Source organism: Cupressus sempervirens, chromosome 5, assembly GCF_028749045.1.
Source record: "Cupressus sempervirens isolate cs-2001-9-10 chromosome 5, ASM2874904v1, whole genome shotgun sequence".
Classification (NCBI taxonomy): domain Eukaryota; kingdom Viridiplantae; phylum Streptophyta; class Pinopsida; order Cupressales; family Cupressaceae; genus Cupressus; species Cupressus sempervirens.
In genome coordinates, this window is record NC_143122.1 from 539,964,039 (window position 1) to 539,983,453 (window position 19,415).

The following is a 19,415-nucleotide window of genomic DNA, read 5'->3' on the forward strand; positions in this document are numbered from 1 at the left end:
GGCCAAAATCCGTACCCGCGTCCCCGTTTCGTACCCGGTACGGGTACTAGGGTACAGAGGCAGGAAACGCGTCCCCGTGGAGCATAGTTTATTTGTGTTTGTAAAATCACGAGAGTGAGACTTGTGAAAACTTGCCTAGCGAAAGAAATAGAGAGTACTTCGCAACTGGGAGAGTATTCTCAAAGTTTGCAAACTATGCTTTCATCATTTCAATCACATCCCAAAAATTATTGGAGGAATATTCTATTTTCAGAAAGTATCAAATTTTGTTAAGTTTCAGTGTGCTTCTGAGAAAATAATTTAGTAATAAATGTTAAGTTGTCAAAAAAGCAAAATTAAATGACAACATATATTGTTTATCTAATTAGGTGAAACTTGAGTGATTAAAGTGCTGAAAAAGTAAAAACAAAATGGAGTGACTTTATGGAGCACAATGGATTATTATTTATAAAGTGATTTTAAAGTAAATTTTCCAGTAAGTTCCAGAAAAGGTTATAAAAATGGTTAAGTGACTCATTTTGATATTTAATTGAAATTCCAGTTGTGGGGTTTGAGTAGATTTCACTGCTATAGGACAAAAACCCTTAGGCAAAGTTGGTTTTGGTGGTTAAAGATTCATCCGTTGCAAATATGGCATGGTTCATTCAAAGTCATGATTTATGTGAAAATGAAGGTTTTGTTGTCAATTAGAAATTTCAGATTTGATGTGTATCAATCAAAGAACTTATGAATTTTACAACTGGTATACCCTAGCCATACCATATTTAGCCTAGCAGTAGCCATACGTAGTGCAAATTTTGAAATGATAAATTGAAATTAAAAATATTGGTGAGAGGCTCTATGGCCCAACATAGCATATCTTGGCTTTTTCCATACTAGCACCAGCCTTCTATTAGAGTCTTGTACCATATTTGGAGTTCAAAATAGGTGACATAGCACTTTAAAGACTGTGGACATGGTCAAATCTGACACAGCATAAAAGGAGTGATTGCTTCCTTAGGATCTACATTCTAATAAGCTGATGTACTTCTGCCAAGGAACCGTACCACATTCCAAAGAAGAGAAGGTTTGGTGCACAAGGGAGGGTTTAGGCTTTCAAAGCAGCTTGTGTGAGGGGGTTCTAAAGCCTATCTCATCCCATTTGGTGGTCATTAGGAGTCAACTCAGCCACTTAGAAAAAGTCACCCCTCTTTGAAGGATTGAGAAGAATACACGACCCAGATTTAAGGAAAATTAATGAGAAGAAACAGCAGGGGATCGATATATCTTTACAGTTTTTGTTTCAAATCTCTTTCAATACGCCGAGAGGCGTCTAAGTTTTTTTTTGTTTTTTTTGTTTTTTAAACATATCTTGACCTATATAAACATAATAATAAAAATAAAACTAGTATAGATATCTTAAATAAATCTATCTAAAGCAATGTCGATATATATCTATACTAAATAAAAGGCTGCAATATCATGTGTCTGGATTAAAAAAATATTAAAGGGGCGTTGTTTTAATTGCAGGTCAGCTATTTGGCATACAATATTTGAGTTTTAAATTGTTGTATGTAATTATTTGAATATCCTAGTTGGAAGCATTGTTTTTGATATCAATGAAGGTGATTTCTATATGTGGGATTTGAAAGTTAATATTAAGTTGATTATTTGCAATATTGATTCCAAATAAGTTGTAGACATTCTCAGACCAGCCTGCTGCACAAAAGTTTGACAAAACGTTTCGACATCAAAACTTGTGAAAATTGCAAACTTTTTGTACAAAAAACTGGTCAGTACATTACATTGCCTTTGTTTGTATACAAATGCAAGTGAAAAGGGCCTCAAATGTCAAGCTTGCTATCGTGCTTGTAATATAGCAAAGCTGCTTCGTGATATTATTTTTTGGTTCTGTATGTACAGGAATGCAGGTGAAAAGGGGTCTCAAATGTCTGATGTGTTTCTCTCTAAGGTATGGTGTATATATATCTTGCACCCTCCTAAGTAGACCATCAAGATGATAAAAATGAATTAATCTGTGTAAACGTCCCGAATGCCTATAAAGTGAATATAGTTCATGCCTGAATTTTAGCACATGTTTTATTATAAACTTATATAGTTTTGAATTTTGAGTGATAGTTTGTAGATATAATGACTCTGCCTTTGATCTTAATGTAGACATGGCTCCAGAGTTCCCAACCGATGACCAGAAGTCGATCATCTGAGCTTCGGTAAGACATTTTTTTGTGAAGCCCAAGTTGTTTCTCAGGATGTCTTCAAATCTTTATTGAAAATGAAGTCCTTCCCTTGCTTGTAAGTGGATTTTACACCACCATTTTAAAAAGATAGTTTAAGGTCCATTACTTGGCAATGAACAACCGATTATTCTCGGTACTTCCACACTATAAAAATCAACCAGGGTATCTATGGTAGTGTACACATTTCATATCTGAGCAGTGTAATAATAATTAATAATTAAACGATATAAACAAACTTAACATACAGGGCTACCAAAAATAACCTGAGTTGCAGAAGGTTTTAGTGGTTTTGTTTTTCTGAGCTGAGTGAACAGACAATGCATTGCTAGTAACAATTTATGTTTTTCACAAACAATATTAGTCGAGGACTCCAGAGGATGTCCTTTTCTTCAAGGAAAGTTCATCATAATGAAATTTTAATATTATCCAATCCTCGCTGACTTATAGGAAGATTCTTCAACTTTTTGCATGATGGTTTATCCAAATGCTTTATGGTTGTTTTGTATTAATGGCTTAGGCTTGTGATTGTACTATGATATTTAGAAAACTCCATGAAAATGAGTTGCATGCATTCAGTTTTAACTAGTCTAGCTAAATTTGGTTCATGGATTCTATCCACCTCTGAAATATTTCATGTACCCAATACAATCAAAATTAAGTACCAATAAACAATACCAGTCAACATGATCAACACAGTACTTGAATAATACATAAGATTCTGGCTGTTGTCATAGAGGCCTGCATTTGTCAGGACAAAAAATATCGTCCATATCCTTTCTTTGGCCACCAATGATTGTTGCTGATTCAAGTGTTTTTAAAATGCAACTGAAGGGTGGTCATCTGTAAAGAACATTAGTTCCTTTTCTAATTGTTGAAGGATAGTTTGCCAGGCTGAATGATTACTCACCTGGCTATTAGGGGGAAAATAAATGCCTGTCATAAATGCGAGGTTGGTCAGGCAATATTAACATGCTTCTTAGTCATCATTTTGAAATAGTATGTTTGTTGGTAATTAGGTCAAGATCTACAACCTTATTGATCATTCTTTAATGGATGAGTCTTGTTTATTTGATTAACTTGTCTACCCCACGGCAATTCAGCCATTTTGCTTTGAGTTTCTTGGAGTGTGGATAGCAGAAACTTAGAAATGCTTTCCCAATTACTGATAGAGGTACCAATACTCTGGCTCAGGTATACTTTTTATTTTATCAATTTTGACATTTACCAAAAGTAGTTAAATACTTGCCTACATGCTTCTTGTTATTTGTCTACACATTTTCTTGGTTTCATATGAATATAATTATATAAGGTATATATGCATGCTTTATCCATGTTTTCATATAAATATTTCAAATTTCCCTATATATTTCAAAATTTCCCTATATTTATATAGCCACCCCCTTTGCCATCCCCTGGACATCTTTAAAGTTTGTAAAAAAAAATCAGCATTTGCAAATCCTTCCTCGGTCCCTTGCCATCGCCGCTCCTTCAGCACTTGATTATTTCCTTTGTATTGTATCAATCCTTTCTTGAACTCACATGCTCTGACAAATAGGCAAGACCTTGTGAAGCTGGCCTGCAGTCAATATTTGTTTTTTTGTGTTCATGGCCGCAACTGTAAACTCAATAAGCATCATACCAAAAATAGTTTTCTGTGATTTTATAGTTACAGAATGGCACGGGTCAAGAATAAGTATGCAGGCACAGTGGACAGAAAAGAGTGATAATAGACCTGTTGAAGACAACTACATATTCACATTTTTATTTTTATGTTCCTTTGATGAAAACGTGACAAAAATTTCAAAATTTCACCAATACAAAGGGTTATTTTCAAACTTTCCAATGCTTTGAATAGTTAGCAAAGTAGTCTACATATAATGTTATTGCCTTAAAAAGAAGATCCCTTGAAACCTTTTAACCCAAGTAAAAATATTTATATTTCTAATATATTTTCATAAGAAATCCTTTATCTCAATTGCTTCAAATTTCTTCTTGTAATTTTTTGACAGCAGACCAATATATGACTTCACCTCTTAATTTACTTGGTTGCTGATTTTGTATAAATTAATATTTTTATTTTGGTCGGCTACCAATTATCACTTTTAATCTCCTAGAGGTTAATTGTTTCAACCTAAGTCGCTGATTTAGGTGTGGATGCGGATGCAGGTGCACAAATTTTTATTTGGGGATTTGGGATATATATACATATATATATATATATATATATATATATATATATATATATATATATATGTATGTACATATATATATATATATATGTATGTACATATATATATGTATGTATATGTATGTACATATATATATGTATGTATATGTATGTACATATATATATATGTATGTATATGTATGTACATATATATATATGTATGTATATATGTATGTATATATATATATTTATGTGTGTGTATATAGGTGTATATATGTGTATATATATATATATATATATGTATGTATGTATGTATGTATGTATGTATATATATACAAAGAAATGCAAGAAATATACAAAATTAAATCATTGGATAGTTCATAGTATGATACTTTATCATTGATCAAAATTAATATTAAATATCAATTGATATAGTTCAGTAATAACTTAATAAGCCATATCATCTACTTCTGTGTTCACGATTCTAATGCAAATCAGAAGTCATTACAATTTGGCATATCTTTTGGTGATATTGTTGCATAATTATCTTGCACCTTATCTTCCCAATTATACATTATGAATTTTAGTATTGCTGCCAAATACGGTCTCTCATGTCTGCAGCCTGTCACTATGGAGGGTACTGGGATTAACTCCAAATATGCTGCTGTAATTATATTTTGGAGGACTATCATCCACCCAAAAGTTTGTAGAGTTACTAGTTGATTCGCATTTAGAAATTTTTGGCTTGCAGGTAATTTTTTGAAGGCCAATCATATTGCTAGTGAGGAATATTTGAATTGTTTCTATATGACAGAATAATCCAATTCAAAAAGGAACTCGTAAGTTGATATCTACATGATTGTATAATCTAAAACAAAGAGGAGAAATTTTTGGCAATGTGTTGGAAATTAGTGATATAGTTTACAATTCCCCTTGGGGGTGCCGGGGAAGTGCATCACAAGGCTGTGTATGCCCTGTGGATGCGCTCAAACGTCTCCATGGCGCATCCCCAGTTCTATGGTGCGCTTCTTGAGCGCCTCCAAAGAGCATCCACTTTCAAATCCACTTCCCTACGCACCTGAATCCGCATCCAGGTTGGGGGTGGAGAGTTGGTAACTAAGGTTTTATTCAATTCAAAATTTGAGATTTCACATGCTTGTATGCCTATATAGCCCCTAGCGGAGGGGAGATTTGAAGAAAGGTCTGGAGGTTCAATCTGAGAGATTGATGCTCCAAGCCTTAACAGATAACAAGCAAACCAACTAGGCTTTCCTACACCTCACACTCTACAAGGGTTTTGGTCTCTTAAAGGGTCAACAGTCTGTTAGTAGGGCTTGAGGGGCACTTGTGCTGCTCCTCAACAGTGCTTCAAGTCCTTCTACCCACCATGAAATCCTTGCTCATATAGCCCTTGCATAGGCCTCATTCCTCTAGTACGGTTGGAAATGTGTCGTTTGCCTTGCCTTTGCTTCTCAATTTAGCATTTGCTTTGTCACTGCCACTCTCATGTAGTGATTGAAGCCACCACATGTGGTGGTTTCATTGAAGTGGTTCCTAGTAACTACATCCACTCCGTGGAATATTCTATGGATTTAATTTTATAACCTAAAATTTTGGGGACGAAAGCATTGAAAAGTCTAGCTGAAGATGTGAAGTGTGATATGATAAATCTAGGAAAAGGGCAAACTATGCCTCTAATGATTCATCAAGTTCTTTTAAAAGAATGTAAATGGTTTTGAAGGTCTAATTGTGGCTCCTTGCTTTAGGATTTTCTAAAGAGTTACAACCTAAACTTCAGTCCACTACATATTAATGGATTGATTTGCTTCTGGCTGGAACAAATTTGGACAATGTGCTCTTAAATTCTTGATTTTGCAATTTCTCTTCAATGCTTTAGAGAGCATGCCACTAATTTTGGCTCCAGAATCAGCTCCATCACTTCTCAAAAGTGAAACCTTGTGAGATTATCTCCTAAGCACTATTACTCTAACTAAATCATTGTTCCTAGACTCAGACTTGGTGCAAACTCGGCAGGATTAGGAAAAAACTCAAGAATACTTGACAAAAAACTAGGTTTCTATTGAGTCTTGCCTAGGCCAAGTTTCAAGGGAGTCCTAGGCCCTTGGAACTCGGCCAAGGTCACTTGACTCAAAACTCACCAGGACTCGAAGAGTCCAGAAACTATGATCTAAATTAATAAAATTTCCCTCAAATGATCTACTTAAACCTAACGAAGATTATTGAGACAAGATCGACCACTATCTTACTTTATTAGCACACCATAAAATTCCCTATACAAGAATTAGTGATAATGTAGAATATGGAATTTGTGGTTATGAAAGAATGGCGGTAGAGGCTATAGTGCTTTCCATGGTAAGGGCAAAGATTTTCAATGACAAGCATATAAGAGAAGTGATGTTTGTTTTAATCAGATGTATAACCAGTTAATCTTCACTCTACTAATGCTACATGTTCTCTTGAACCTTTGTTTGATGAGATTGCCGTTGGTATAATGAGCTATGTGAGTTTTAAAAGGGTGTTTTAACTTTAAGTCCTTTTTTCTTACCAATAATATTTCTATTGAACCATTTGAATTGGAAGAAATTTATGTCTTTTCCTTTATGTTTGTTTTGTCCTTAAAGACATTCATTAGAGATTGTAAGAAAGCATCCAATATGGTTCTCTTGCATCAGGGGCTGATCATGTTCATTGTCAACCATGTGAGGCAACTGAATCTGAATCTCTCTCATAATGTCAAGAGAAAAGATGAAACCAATGTCAATAAAATGGTGGACCTTTTTGACTCTAGTTTTGAGAACTTAGAGGATAAGGAGGAAAATAGTTGGAAGGGACTAGTATTAATAGGTTTTGAGTCAGTAATTCAAAGAGAGCAATTCTGATGAAAACTAGGTCTACTGCTGTTGGTGGAAGTAGGCTGAAAACATCCTTAGGAAGATGCAATTGTCTAGGAAGGCGAAGCTTGCCAAGAAGAGTGTGGGAAGGGCTCATGAATTTCAGAAGAATAGTAAAACCCCTCAAGTCCAAGACAAGGGGCAAGGTCAAGCATTTTTGTCCGTGAAGTTCCTTGGAATCTAGAATCTCTATCCCTTGATTCCATGGACTTCATACTTCCTTGACTTAATCCCACTTCCTTGGAGGACTTGTTCAATGATTTGAAAATGGTTGGCCAAAATGTGATGACCCTCAATTAGACATTCAAGGACAATCTTATTAAGCGATTATACACAGATCAATACGCTAAATATCAAGATGGATATCATGGCCAAGAAGTAGAGAGGGGAGACCCAGGTTTGTGTTGTGGTGGACATGAAGATATTATAAAATTTTGGGAGGCTTTACCCCAAGTGGACAAGTTGATGGAAGATGTCTCTATTTAGAAGGAGGATGCTAGGAGAATTAGATACTGGACTCTGAAACAAGGCATGAAAATGATAAAGGAAAACATTAAAACTGTTGTTAAGAGCTGTTGCTATGGAGATTGAAGGCCTCAAAAATAAGGTGAAAAATATGATTTTGGTTTTGGTCTTGTGATGATTGCCAAAAGGGGTGTTGGTCCTTGTAGGAGAGCCATTAATACCAAAACAAAAACAATGAGGATGATAAGAAATAGCCTTTGGACCTTCAAAAACTTCAATAAAGCTTCTTCCAGGTTGAACTGGTACTTCCTGATGCCATATATCTTTAAGAGAATTTACTCTGTGCTATGTTGGCTTTTCTGTCTGTGCTCTGTGTTTTTTTTATGCCTGCTGTAAATAGTTTTGAGATCCCTTAAAACTTGTTACCTAACTCTTTAATCAATAGAATTTATCTACATAAGCATCCAAAATTCATTTAACGAATGGGATATGAATAGTAGGAGGATATCTTTTATAACTTTGGCTATATAGTACAAATTTTGAATGGATAGATGAGACACAATGCCATTTACATGCTATAGGAATACTTCCATAGGTTAGTTGTATCTCTTGTTGAATGCATTGATTACACATAGTGGACCAAGTTTGAAATATATTAACTAAAATATAAGAATTACACTTATGGATTCAAAAGACCATGGAGCATTTACCCAAAGGTGAGCACTATAATGTCCCTATTTTTGAGTTGTGGCAGATTTGATGGATTTAGTCTATCATTGGGTCCTTGTAGGCTGCTACTGGTGTTTAGAGGACCTTGTTTTGGAGTTATTGGGCTCTTCAGTGGCCAATGGTGAGTTTTGGTTCCTTTTTGAGAGGCTTACTATTTATAGTAAGTCAATAGATGGTTCCGATGAGCTCAGATGAGTTAGAGGAGTTGAGTGATGGTCTCCGTTTTTATTTCTGGCTTTTAATTTGGGCTCCAAAAATCTTGGAGGGAGCATCTATTTTTAGTAAGTCACCTTGTCAAGTTCATTCATCAATTTTCTTCAACAAGATCACTCATTTGTTGTTAGATTTTGATTTTGATGCTTTTTCAGTCATTTTTGCAAGATGGGTGAATTATAATTATCTGATTAAATACGCTAAGGTTGCTACCTTTGTTGGTATTGTATATTGGCCGCCCTAGTGTCATAGCTCGTTGGGACCAGGTGGGAAAGTTTTAAATCTTCGACACAAGAAACAATGACCTTGTGTGCTAGAATATCATAATATGGTTGAAAAGGTCATTTTTCGAGCCAAAGGGAATTAATAAATTGTATTATTCAATTATGTGCTTAAGTATTAATGGAGATTGTAGCTGCAATAGAGATCTTTATCTCTAGAAATATGGGCGTTATTATCGTTGTGGTCACCTTCAATTGCAGAGGACATTTATGATAATTATTGTGATCTTAAAAATAAAGACATGTGTCATACAACATGCATTAAGGCATAGAAATTTAAATAGTTGTATATTTAAAAGTGAAGAATCATGGGAATCTTCAAGAGACCTTCGGTTAGAATGTGCAAAGTCTCTCTTGTTATATATATCGCATCATGCAATAAGCACTGTACACTTGAACATTTTATTATCAATAAAGTGATATTTTGTTGTGTGGCTAGGTTTTTCCCTTCATTTTGGAAGGGTTTTCCTGGGGTATCTTCTAGTGTTTATGGTATCTATATTAGTTCTTCCTTACTGCTGTTTATCTTTATTTCTGGGTAAAATCTTAACATGGTATTAGAGCACAATTGATAACATCAATAAGGAAATTGTTTAATTACAAATGTGATTGTTATGGTATTTGTGAGAGAATTTATTCATGCCTCTTTTGATATAGTTTCCTTCTATGTTCGCTGATATTATTTGAGTATCATTGTAGGAATGTTATATCAAGCAAGATGGGTTCGAAAGGAGGCTTTGTTGAAGGATCTCCATTGTCAATTCATTAAATTCAATGGGGATTTTGTATGGCTCTGTATGGCTCTATTTAATTGAGACCAAGTTTCATTTACTCTCATGTGAGTTTCCATATGATTCTGAAGTGAGAAATAGTATAGCATATGCTAGAGCACAAGTAGGATCTGTAAATTCATAGTGATTCCTTCTACCTTATCTTTAGTCGATATTTTTAATCCTGGCATTATTGGCACCTGTTTCAGGCCAATGAGTGCTTTCTCTTGTAACAAGAGTCTTTTCATTCATCTCCATTTGATTATTGGAGATTGTTGGTCATTCCTCGACTTCATGAATGTGAATGACAAGGCATTGCTAAGGTATTTTTAAGAGAACTTGATCGTGATGCGTTTAGTCATAAATTGAAATTCTAAGTCGGGTTTGGGATTTCTTCATGAGCGTTTAAGGTGTTATGCAAAGGGGATTTGTTCCTTCCACGTGAAATTTGGTACCAGCATCAGTAGTCAAGGCTTCTATATTGCGTGAGGAATGTTGTCGACCATCTTGTGGATTACGAACATCTATAGTAAGTGTTGATGGGTTTGTAGCATGGGATCATAGGGTAAGATCATGAATAGTGGAGAGTCGTTTTCTTGCGTATCAAAGAGTTTGCATGGATTTTGAACAAGGTTTCAAGTTGTGTTGGTTGATACCTTTTTAGTGACATCACCTTCAACATTCATTTTTTTAATCATGATGGAAAGGTTGTTGCCAACTTAGTGACTATGGCCACATGCAGTCTTGTGTTGCAACCATACTTCTCTTTGCCTTGCCCCATTCATCACCCATTCATCATTACTATTATTGTCAAAGGCTACATTTTCTCATGTGCCGTGTTTGGTTTACTCACATCATTCATATGTTTCTTCAATCCGACTTGGAAACCTATGCAGTTATAATTGTTCGGTCTGAATGCGGTGGATATGGGAAGAGTTTGGCGATATTTTTTTTGAAGTTTCAAAGAAGGAAAGGTTTTGCCGTCTTTGTATTGGCGTGTGCAACTTCAGTTTTCATTGAGACGTCTTGTGTAACAATAGTCTCTTAATGTTCCTCCATGAAGTTCCTTTAGTTACCAGGAAGTCTTCTTGTCTTGTGCTTTCGGCAAGAAAAACTTTTCAGAGACAACGTATGGGAGAGTAGTTTTAGCATTTGATAGAGGTACGACTTTGATACCACTTGATGAAGGTATGCTCTGATACCAATGACAAAGGGCCACACCACCCTTACCCACTCACAATCAAGAAAGCAACAATATGGAGACCAATAAAAAAAATGCTTCACAAGAAATTTTACTATACTTGAAGATCCTTACAACACCCACAAGATGATCTCAAGCTTCTCCTTGAGCTTCCACTCCTCGAGCTTCTCCTTGAGCTTCTACTCCTCAAGCTTCCACTTCTCAAGCTACTCCTTAAGCTTGATTACAAATGATAATAAGCCTTGCTTAAATAGGCACTTCTAACCTAAGACATTACAAACACAACCAATGTGGGATAAAAGGTAAATAAAACTATCTTTAAATAAATATTAAATTCCCACCCAAATACAACTAAGCACCCAACAAATATTAAATACATGATTTATCCAAAACCTTCTAGAATTTCCACCTACACACCTCGATTAATGGAATGACAACTATTTTTATTATTTTCTATTTACACCACCCATGCACCTTGAAAATAGAAATTCCTCTTTTCTCATTTTTTCCTTATTTTATTTTTAAATTATTTTTTCTTCTATTTTCGTCACTCTCTCTCCTCCACAATTTTTTTTTTTTTTCCTAATTTTTTTTTTTCAAATTTTTTTTTTTTTCCCCAATAATTTTTCCATGCAAGATGCTCCTGCATCAGACTCCCCCGGTAGATAGAAAAGTGTGTCCCACACTTTGACACCAAAAAAAGAAAGATCTACCACCATCTTCATCTTTACCAAAGGTTTCCACCTCAATAGGGACAACAAAACCACCATGCAAATCCTCCACACATGCATCACTCTATCAAACACCAGAATCTCAACCATCCAATCAGCATGCTCACTCCCAGGAACAAACTGAACATAATGCTTCATTGCCGAACTCCCATTCACATCAACAACTAGTGAGTCCATACCAGCAATAACAAACTCCACATCAACGGCCACATGCAGATTTTCATCAACACATGTCAAACTCTCAACACCAGCAACCTCATTGCTCACAACAAGATGCTCTGCAATACATAACTCACCTCCAACAACTGGATCATCCACGACCAAGTGTTCTGCAACATACAAGTCACCACCAACATCAACTAGATGATCCACGACCGAGTGCTCCACAATCTCCATGTCAGTCTCAACTATTTGATCATGAAAACCAACCTCTGTGCCAACATCAACAACGTTAGGAATATCTTCAGCAACAACCTCTAGTTGCTCTGCAGGTTCTACATCAGACTCCACAATCTGATCAACAAAACCATCCTCTTCCACCTTGACCTTCTTAGCTTGATTAGCCAATCTAGCATCCAACCGAGAAATCATTTTAGAAAAATTCCTCTCCACTATATCATGGATTTTCGCAATCATCTTAGGGTCCAATCCTCTTGGAGCCATCTCCCAAGATCTTCGTAAACCCTCTACAACAAATCCTTCCCACGCTCCTTGTGACAACCAAATTGTTTGCAAGTCAGATCGCAACCTGCCACCTTGCACGAGCAATCAGGAACCACATCACAAGTCTAGGACAACAGATTTGCAGTCCACCAGCTCTGATAAATTTTGCCCAACCAAGGTCCTGGTACAAACTGCCTCACACTTCGGCGATCTGCTTGTACACTCAGGATCTCTCGCTCTGATACCACTGATAGAGGTACGACTTTGATACCACTTGATGAAGGTATGCTCTGATACCACTGACAAAGGGCCACACCACCCTTACCCACTCACAATCAAGAAAGCAACAATATGGAGACCAATAAAAAAAATGCTTCACAAGAAATTTTACTATACTTGAAGATCCTTACAACACCCACAAGATGATCTCAAGCTTCTCCTTGAGCTTCCACTCCTCGAGCTTCTCCTTGAGCTTCTACTCCTCAAGCTTCCACTTCTCAAGCTACTCCTTAAGCTTGATTACAAATGATAATAAGCCTTGCTTAAATAGGCACTTCTAACCCAAGACATTACAAACACAACCAATGTGGGATAAAAGGTAAATAAAACTATCTTTAAATAAATATTAAATTCCCACCCAAATACAACTAAGCACCCAACAAATATTAAATACATGATTTATCCAAAACCTTCTAGAATTTCCACCTACACACCTCGATTAATAGAATGACAACTATTTTTATTATTTTCTATTTACACCACCCATGCACCTTGAAAATAGAAATTCCTCTTTTCTCATTTTTTCCTTATTTTATTTTTAAATTATTTTTCCTTCTATTTTCGTCACTTTCTCTCTCCTCCACAAATTGTTTTTTTTTTTTTTTTTTTTTTCCTAATTTTTTTTTTTCAATTTTTTTTTTTTTTCCCCAATAATTTTTCCATGCAAGATGCTCCTGCATCAGCATTTAGAGAGGCATTTGTATATTCCTTTGCATGCCTGTAAGAGTTCTGACAACATTAAAGAAAATATATATTTGTGTTATTCTTTTATTTGTGCAAGATTGGGATAGATTACTATATTGACGGGGATCTTTGCAGATGAAGCTCAAAATTTTATGTTAAGTTTGGAGAAGATCCCAAGAAAGATGATCTTGTTTTTAATAGAAGTAAGTGCAGTGATCCCAATGATCAGATATATGTATCTTTCCCTAGTGAAGCTAAGTCTTTAGGAGTTTTTTGGAAAATTCCACTTGGAGGTTTTCCAGGCCGTGGCAGCAGGAGTTTTCAGGTCATTACAATAGTTTCAACCTTCCAGGGGCTTGCCAATATCCTTGGCATACCAAAGGATTCTCCTGAGCTAAGGGATAAATTGCGTAAGACTAACATATTGGACATTTGCTAAAAGATATATATGCAAAAGTTAAAGGAGACAGTGAAGCAGATATGCATGCAGAAGGTGGTATTGCATGTCTATCTCTTGGACTTATCGTTGAGCAAAGGACATATTATAGAGCCGTTTTGAAAACGTTGGTGAATCTACATGTGCAAAAGAGATAAGTATTTCATTTTGAGTATAGATCATGAATCTATGTTATATAGTGTATGGTTGTTGATTTTGCTTGATGTTATCAACTATTAATCTCTCTTGGTTGCAGGGTGCATCCTGAATGATAAAATATTTATATGAGAATGCTGATTGCAAGTATGGGGAGATATTTTTTTAGAGGGAGCGTGTGATTTAGAGGGAGATGTTCAGCCTTAGAGGGAGGTTACATCAACTATCTCATCTTGTTTATCAAAACCATCTTTGCCAAGGGGGTCTTAGTTGTGAAAGTATTTCAATCATTTTAACGCATGCTGTTAATGAGTTTCTTTCTCTATGATAAGATTCTTGTTGGAAACGAGTCTCAGCTGTGATTTCTTTTCTTGCTGATTATGAGTTCCTATTTATGTGAAATAAATTGAGTTGGAAGGTCAACCTGATAACTCTTTCACATATGAGAAACTCATAGTGAACATCATGTAGAGAGAGTCCATGATGTCATCACGTTCAGAGGTTTTGTGCTGGGAGTTGGAAGTCATATTGAGAGAGTCCTTGATAAAATGCTGGTTGTAAACCTTACTAGATTGTCATATTGATAGATTCTATGACAACATCACGTTGAGAGAGTTTGTGATGAAAGCTGATTGTGATTTTTGTAGGTTTGTCACATTGAGAGATTCCATGACAACATTATCTTGAGTGAGTCTGTGGTGGTAGTTGATTGTAATTTTCGTAGGTTTGTAATGTTGATAGATTCCATGGCAACATCGTATTATGTGAGCCCTTTCCCTTTCCCTTTCAAATATAGGGGTAGGGGTAGGGGCCCCTTCTAGATTATTGCCTATTATTTTATTGCTAGGCTACTATAGATAGAATAGCCCATAAAATTGATAGGTAGGGGCGGATCATTTTTTTAAATAAATACTAAATAATATTATTACTTAAGTTAATAAATATTATATTAAAAACGCTTTGAAAATTAATAAGGGAAAGTAAGCAATTATTTAATAAAGTTTATTTGAATTAAATTGCATAAAGTTTATGCATGAGATTAAAATATAATAAATTAATTAAAAAGAGAAAGCAAGTGAATTTAATAAAGATATTTTATATTGCATAAAGGCGTGCATGATAACATAAAAGAAAAGTTAATAAAGAGTTTAAGGGTGGTGATCAAGGAGTTCCCTTTGGTGATCGCATAATCAATGCCCCGAATTTAGGAGAGAACTCCTTATTAGCAATTTAGCAGTCCATTATTGATTCGGCCGACCCATAGTAATTTAGCTTTGCTTATGGGACCATCTCTCCTTACTCTCACTGTGTTCGAACAAGGCATAACCATTGATCTACCAGTCTGGTCATATGACTGCCTACAATTCTATAGGGCCAACCACCATAGAATAGTAGGGCCTATCCGCCATTGAACAAAGCGATGTTATTCTAGGTGGTTGTTGGGGGGCAGCAAGAAAGAATAATAGGGGCCCCGCAAAGCACTCCATTCATGAGGTGGGTTGTGCTTCTTACTACTGCATCCTCTAAAGCTCGCCCCCCGGGAGTTTTATATTAATTGTGTTGGTGTTTTAAAACTACTGAACAACAAAATGCTCAATATCAAATTGATATTGCTCACACAACCTAAGGATTAGCCAATTCCTATTAACAATTACATGTGCAAACCATTTGGACCTAACTTCAACAAAACCAAGGATGGTTTTCTACTCTTGGCTCTGCAAAACTAGGGTGGGTATACCTAGGGGATGATTCAAGGCTGGAAGCTACTGTATGAGAATTATTTTAGTTTCATTCTGATTTTCATCTCATATCCTCAAATACGTGCATGATTCTGACATTTTGAATAAACACATCCCATATAACAGATTTGGTCAAAATTCTTCTATAGATTTGCAAGTGTTCCCAACAACAGTGGTTGACTAAAGCTAAAACATTCCATGCAAACAAGTGCTGACCATCTTTGAAAATCTTCAAGAAAAGTAAATTAAAGTTGATTGTGATTTTAGATTTCATGCTTCTTCATAGTATACCTATCTGCAGACTTAGTAAATTTCGATTAGTGCCTATTCCATTGGGATTTAGAGTTTACTCCAATTTGTAGATCTAATCTGTTGCCTTACAACAAATATTATCTGCAGTTCTTACTGAAGTTCATTCTTACAGACACCCTTTCTATTACCATGACAATCCCATCAAATTCATCAAAAGCATTTACTTAATTAATTGAATTAATAGTAGTAATGAATTGGCATACAACCTAAATGAATTGCATTCAATTGAGCAAGCTTTACTCACACAATCTCAAAATAACTAGGTAACAACAAAGTAGACAAAATTCAATAAAAACTGATATGGGGACAGCTCAAAACATGTATTAATTTTCTTTGAAAATTGTATACAATTGTTGTAAACTCAGAATGACCTTAGAAAGAGACACAAAGATCATTCATTATTGATGTATTCTCAGAAAATATGCAGAGAAGATACATTATAAAGTTTTTGCTCAAAGAATGGACCGAAAACATCCTAAGTGTAAGACTAAACATTTATTAGAAATCGGACCATTCTCTAGCCCTGGAATCTCACTTATATAATAATTTAAGTAATATTGAATGTACCCTGCTGTGCTGGACCTATCACTGTGGTGATGTATGCATGTGGACTGAACTGATGTAGTGACCTCTCGCTGCAACTGTCGATAGAACCCCACGTATCTGAATCTGTTGAAGCACTATCGCTGGTATCACTATCAGTTTCCACACTGTATGATGTGCGGAGAGGAGTAGAGGACAAACTTGGTGAACTTTCCTCAAAATGTACATCCTTCTCCACAAAAATTTGATGTGTCTCTGGATCTAGAAGTCTGTATGCCTTCACACTATCTTCATAACCAATGAAAGTACAAGGCCGAGATGACTGTGCCTTGCATCCCCTGGAAACTACAAAATTATCATCTGATAAAAATTGTTGACTTGCTTGTTTCAACACAGGGTCTAATTCCCTTCCTCTGTAATCTGCAACTGTCAACTCAAAACTTGGCATTGGAGGCTCCTAGGGATCCCCTTATCTATCTCTGATTGTGTAACAAAAACTCCCCCTTGTGATCCCAATTGTTCAATTTGCTTCAGTGAGCTATTCCTCTTCAATTCTCATATGGGTCTGTGAAGGTGAGTATTCCTCAACATGAGGATCCTCTTTCCTTATTATCTTTCGCTAAGGGAAGGTTCAGAAAGCCTCTCTTCCAAGTCATCACTGGTGGACTCAATTATTTGGTTGCCTTTGTCCTCAGTGGTCCTTTTATTTTGAATAACAGTATACCCTGGCCTTTTTTGGACAATTAATTGACCTGCCCCTATATTGGGAGTGAAACCCAATCTTCTCATTACTTCCCTGGCCTTATTTGGGTAAAATCTAATAAAGAATTGCATCTTTTCATTCATTGTCTCCATTATTGTAGGAAAAGTATTCATAAGTTTATTTATCTTATCCACATTTGTAACAGCATTGTCCAAAGGACTGTAATTTGCATCAAAACAATGAATGAAATCCAATACTTTGGAGAAGACTCTCCACTTTTCTTTTCTAGTCTCTTGCTCTTGCAAGGAGTATTCATGTCTTCAGGAAAATAGAATTCATGCTCGATTTTACCAAGCTTAATTCTGTGTCTCAGAGCCAAATAATAAAATCCCTCAGAATCACAAAAAGAAGGGTGAGAAATAGCCATCTTATAAGGATCCAAAATCTTGTTTAGAGAAAGCCAACCCCCTTTTGTGATAACAAAATGATGGGCCACTGTACAAGTGGGGAAGATTGACCCTCTTGATCTTTTTAACAAAAAAGTTTCCTCCACTCCTCCCAACTGCCACAAAAACTCAGCTACTCCTACCTTCAAGGGCACTTGGTAAGGTAGTACATGAGGGCTCCCTTTAAAACCATAAATTTTGAACACAATAGAAACAGAGTATGGGATAATATCTCCCCAATTGTGTGAAACTTTCAAATCACTGGGATTATCCATAGGCCTAATGAGTTTCATTAGTGCCTTGGGGATTCTAGTGTTGTCACTCAATATGAGGCATCTCAACTTGGAAATGAAATACCTATCAAATCTAACAAAGCTAGCATTCTCTGCATCCCAAGTCATAGCTGCACTCCATAATTGGACTTGCAGTGCTTCTCCATTTTCTTCTCTGTTTAATTCCATTTCTTTACCAAAATACGTAGCTCCCTTAAACAAAAACATACGCATCAACAAAGAATAATGGCCAAAAGTTTTTTCCACCTTGCCCTTAGCAATCCCAATTAGTCTGTTGTGAATTTCCTCAGCTAAGTAAGAAGCAAAATAAAAAATTATGTCCACACGAAAAGATGAAATCTAAGTAACCATATACACGAAATCCATAGGCATAAACTCCTCTTCATCTCTCCCAAAAACTTTGCATAGGGTCCTATATATCTCTACAGCCTTGGTTTTGAAGTATGCCCTTTTGAAAGTTTCCTTGGAAGCTGCTGTTATTGTTGTTAGAGTTCCAATTTTACCTATATCTGCCTTCAGCGCACCTTGCCTAATGGTATCCTTTTTGGACATGTATTCCTTTTCTAGCCTTTCAAATCAATGGGCACATGATAATCAGTGAGAGGCCCTAAACCAAAAACTTCCCTAATTTCATCTGGGCTGATTAGGACCCGACCATCAGTTCTTCTTACTACTCTAATGGCTTGGTCATAGTTCTTTGCCACAACTTCAAGAAGATCATAATCCATAAAAACGTTGGGAACCACCAATTTTCCTAAATCAAAATTCCAAATATGGGCATGTGGGGCAGAAAGGTTCCTCTTTGAAAACCATTTCTTAAACAAATCCAGACCAGTTTGAGAGTTATTAGCATCTCGGACCCAATTCCCCTTGTCATACAATCCATTTGCTATTCTCAACCTAGGGTTTAATGAAGTAAGCTTTTTAACTTGTACAATTTCAATAGTGGAATTAGGGAGCAACTCAAGCAAATCATCGTGGACATTCCTATCCAAATAATTCTCTTGACCAAAAAATACCTTCTTTGGAGGCATTTTTGATTGTAATTTGCAAAACTGAGACACTGCAGAGATTATAGTATAATTACTTGATCCTTTGCTTGTTTCTCGCTATAATTCTGCAATGTCTTCGCAAACAATGGAAATTTGCTCCATGCTCTTGTCAAGCTCAACACAACCTTCTCAATAATGGCTTCTTCTCAGGAAAAGGCTTGAAATCTTTGTTCGCGTGAGATGGAATTGAGAAAATCTTGTATATTATACTCTGTTTTTCTTTCGCACACGAAGCTTTCAATCCTCATAAATGCACGGAGTGGCACCACCTTCTACATCTAAATTTACACCGTTGATTTTCGAAAAATCTTATGATTCAAGGATGCACCAAAAGATGACTCACGTTCCACTTGACATGTTGGCAGTCAACCCAATGAGACTTCGCCATGTGTACAGTTCCTTC

At 35.9% G+C, this 19,415-nt stretch overlaps 1 protein-coding gene across 2 annotated transcripts in view; it reads left to right on the plus strand.

Moving 5' to 3' along the window:
* LOC149557073 (protein CYCLOPS-like) overlaps positions 1-19,415 on the plus strand; it is a 164,085-nt gene that overhangs the window by 39,883 nt on the left and 104,787 nt on the right. For both annotated transcript variants that reach the window (XM_089831755.1, XM_089831756.1), the window contains exons 4-5: positions 1,903-1,951; positions 2,158-2,210. In XM_089831755.1, coding sequence (XP_089687881.1) covers positions 1,903-1,951; positions 2,158-2,210 — 102 coding nt within the window. The remainder of the gene's footprint in view (positions 1-1,902; positions 1,952-2,157; positions 2,211-19,415) is intronic.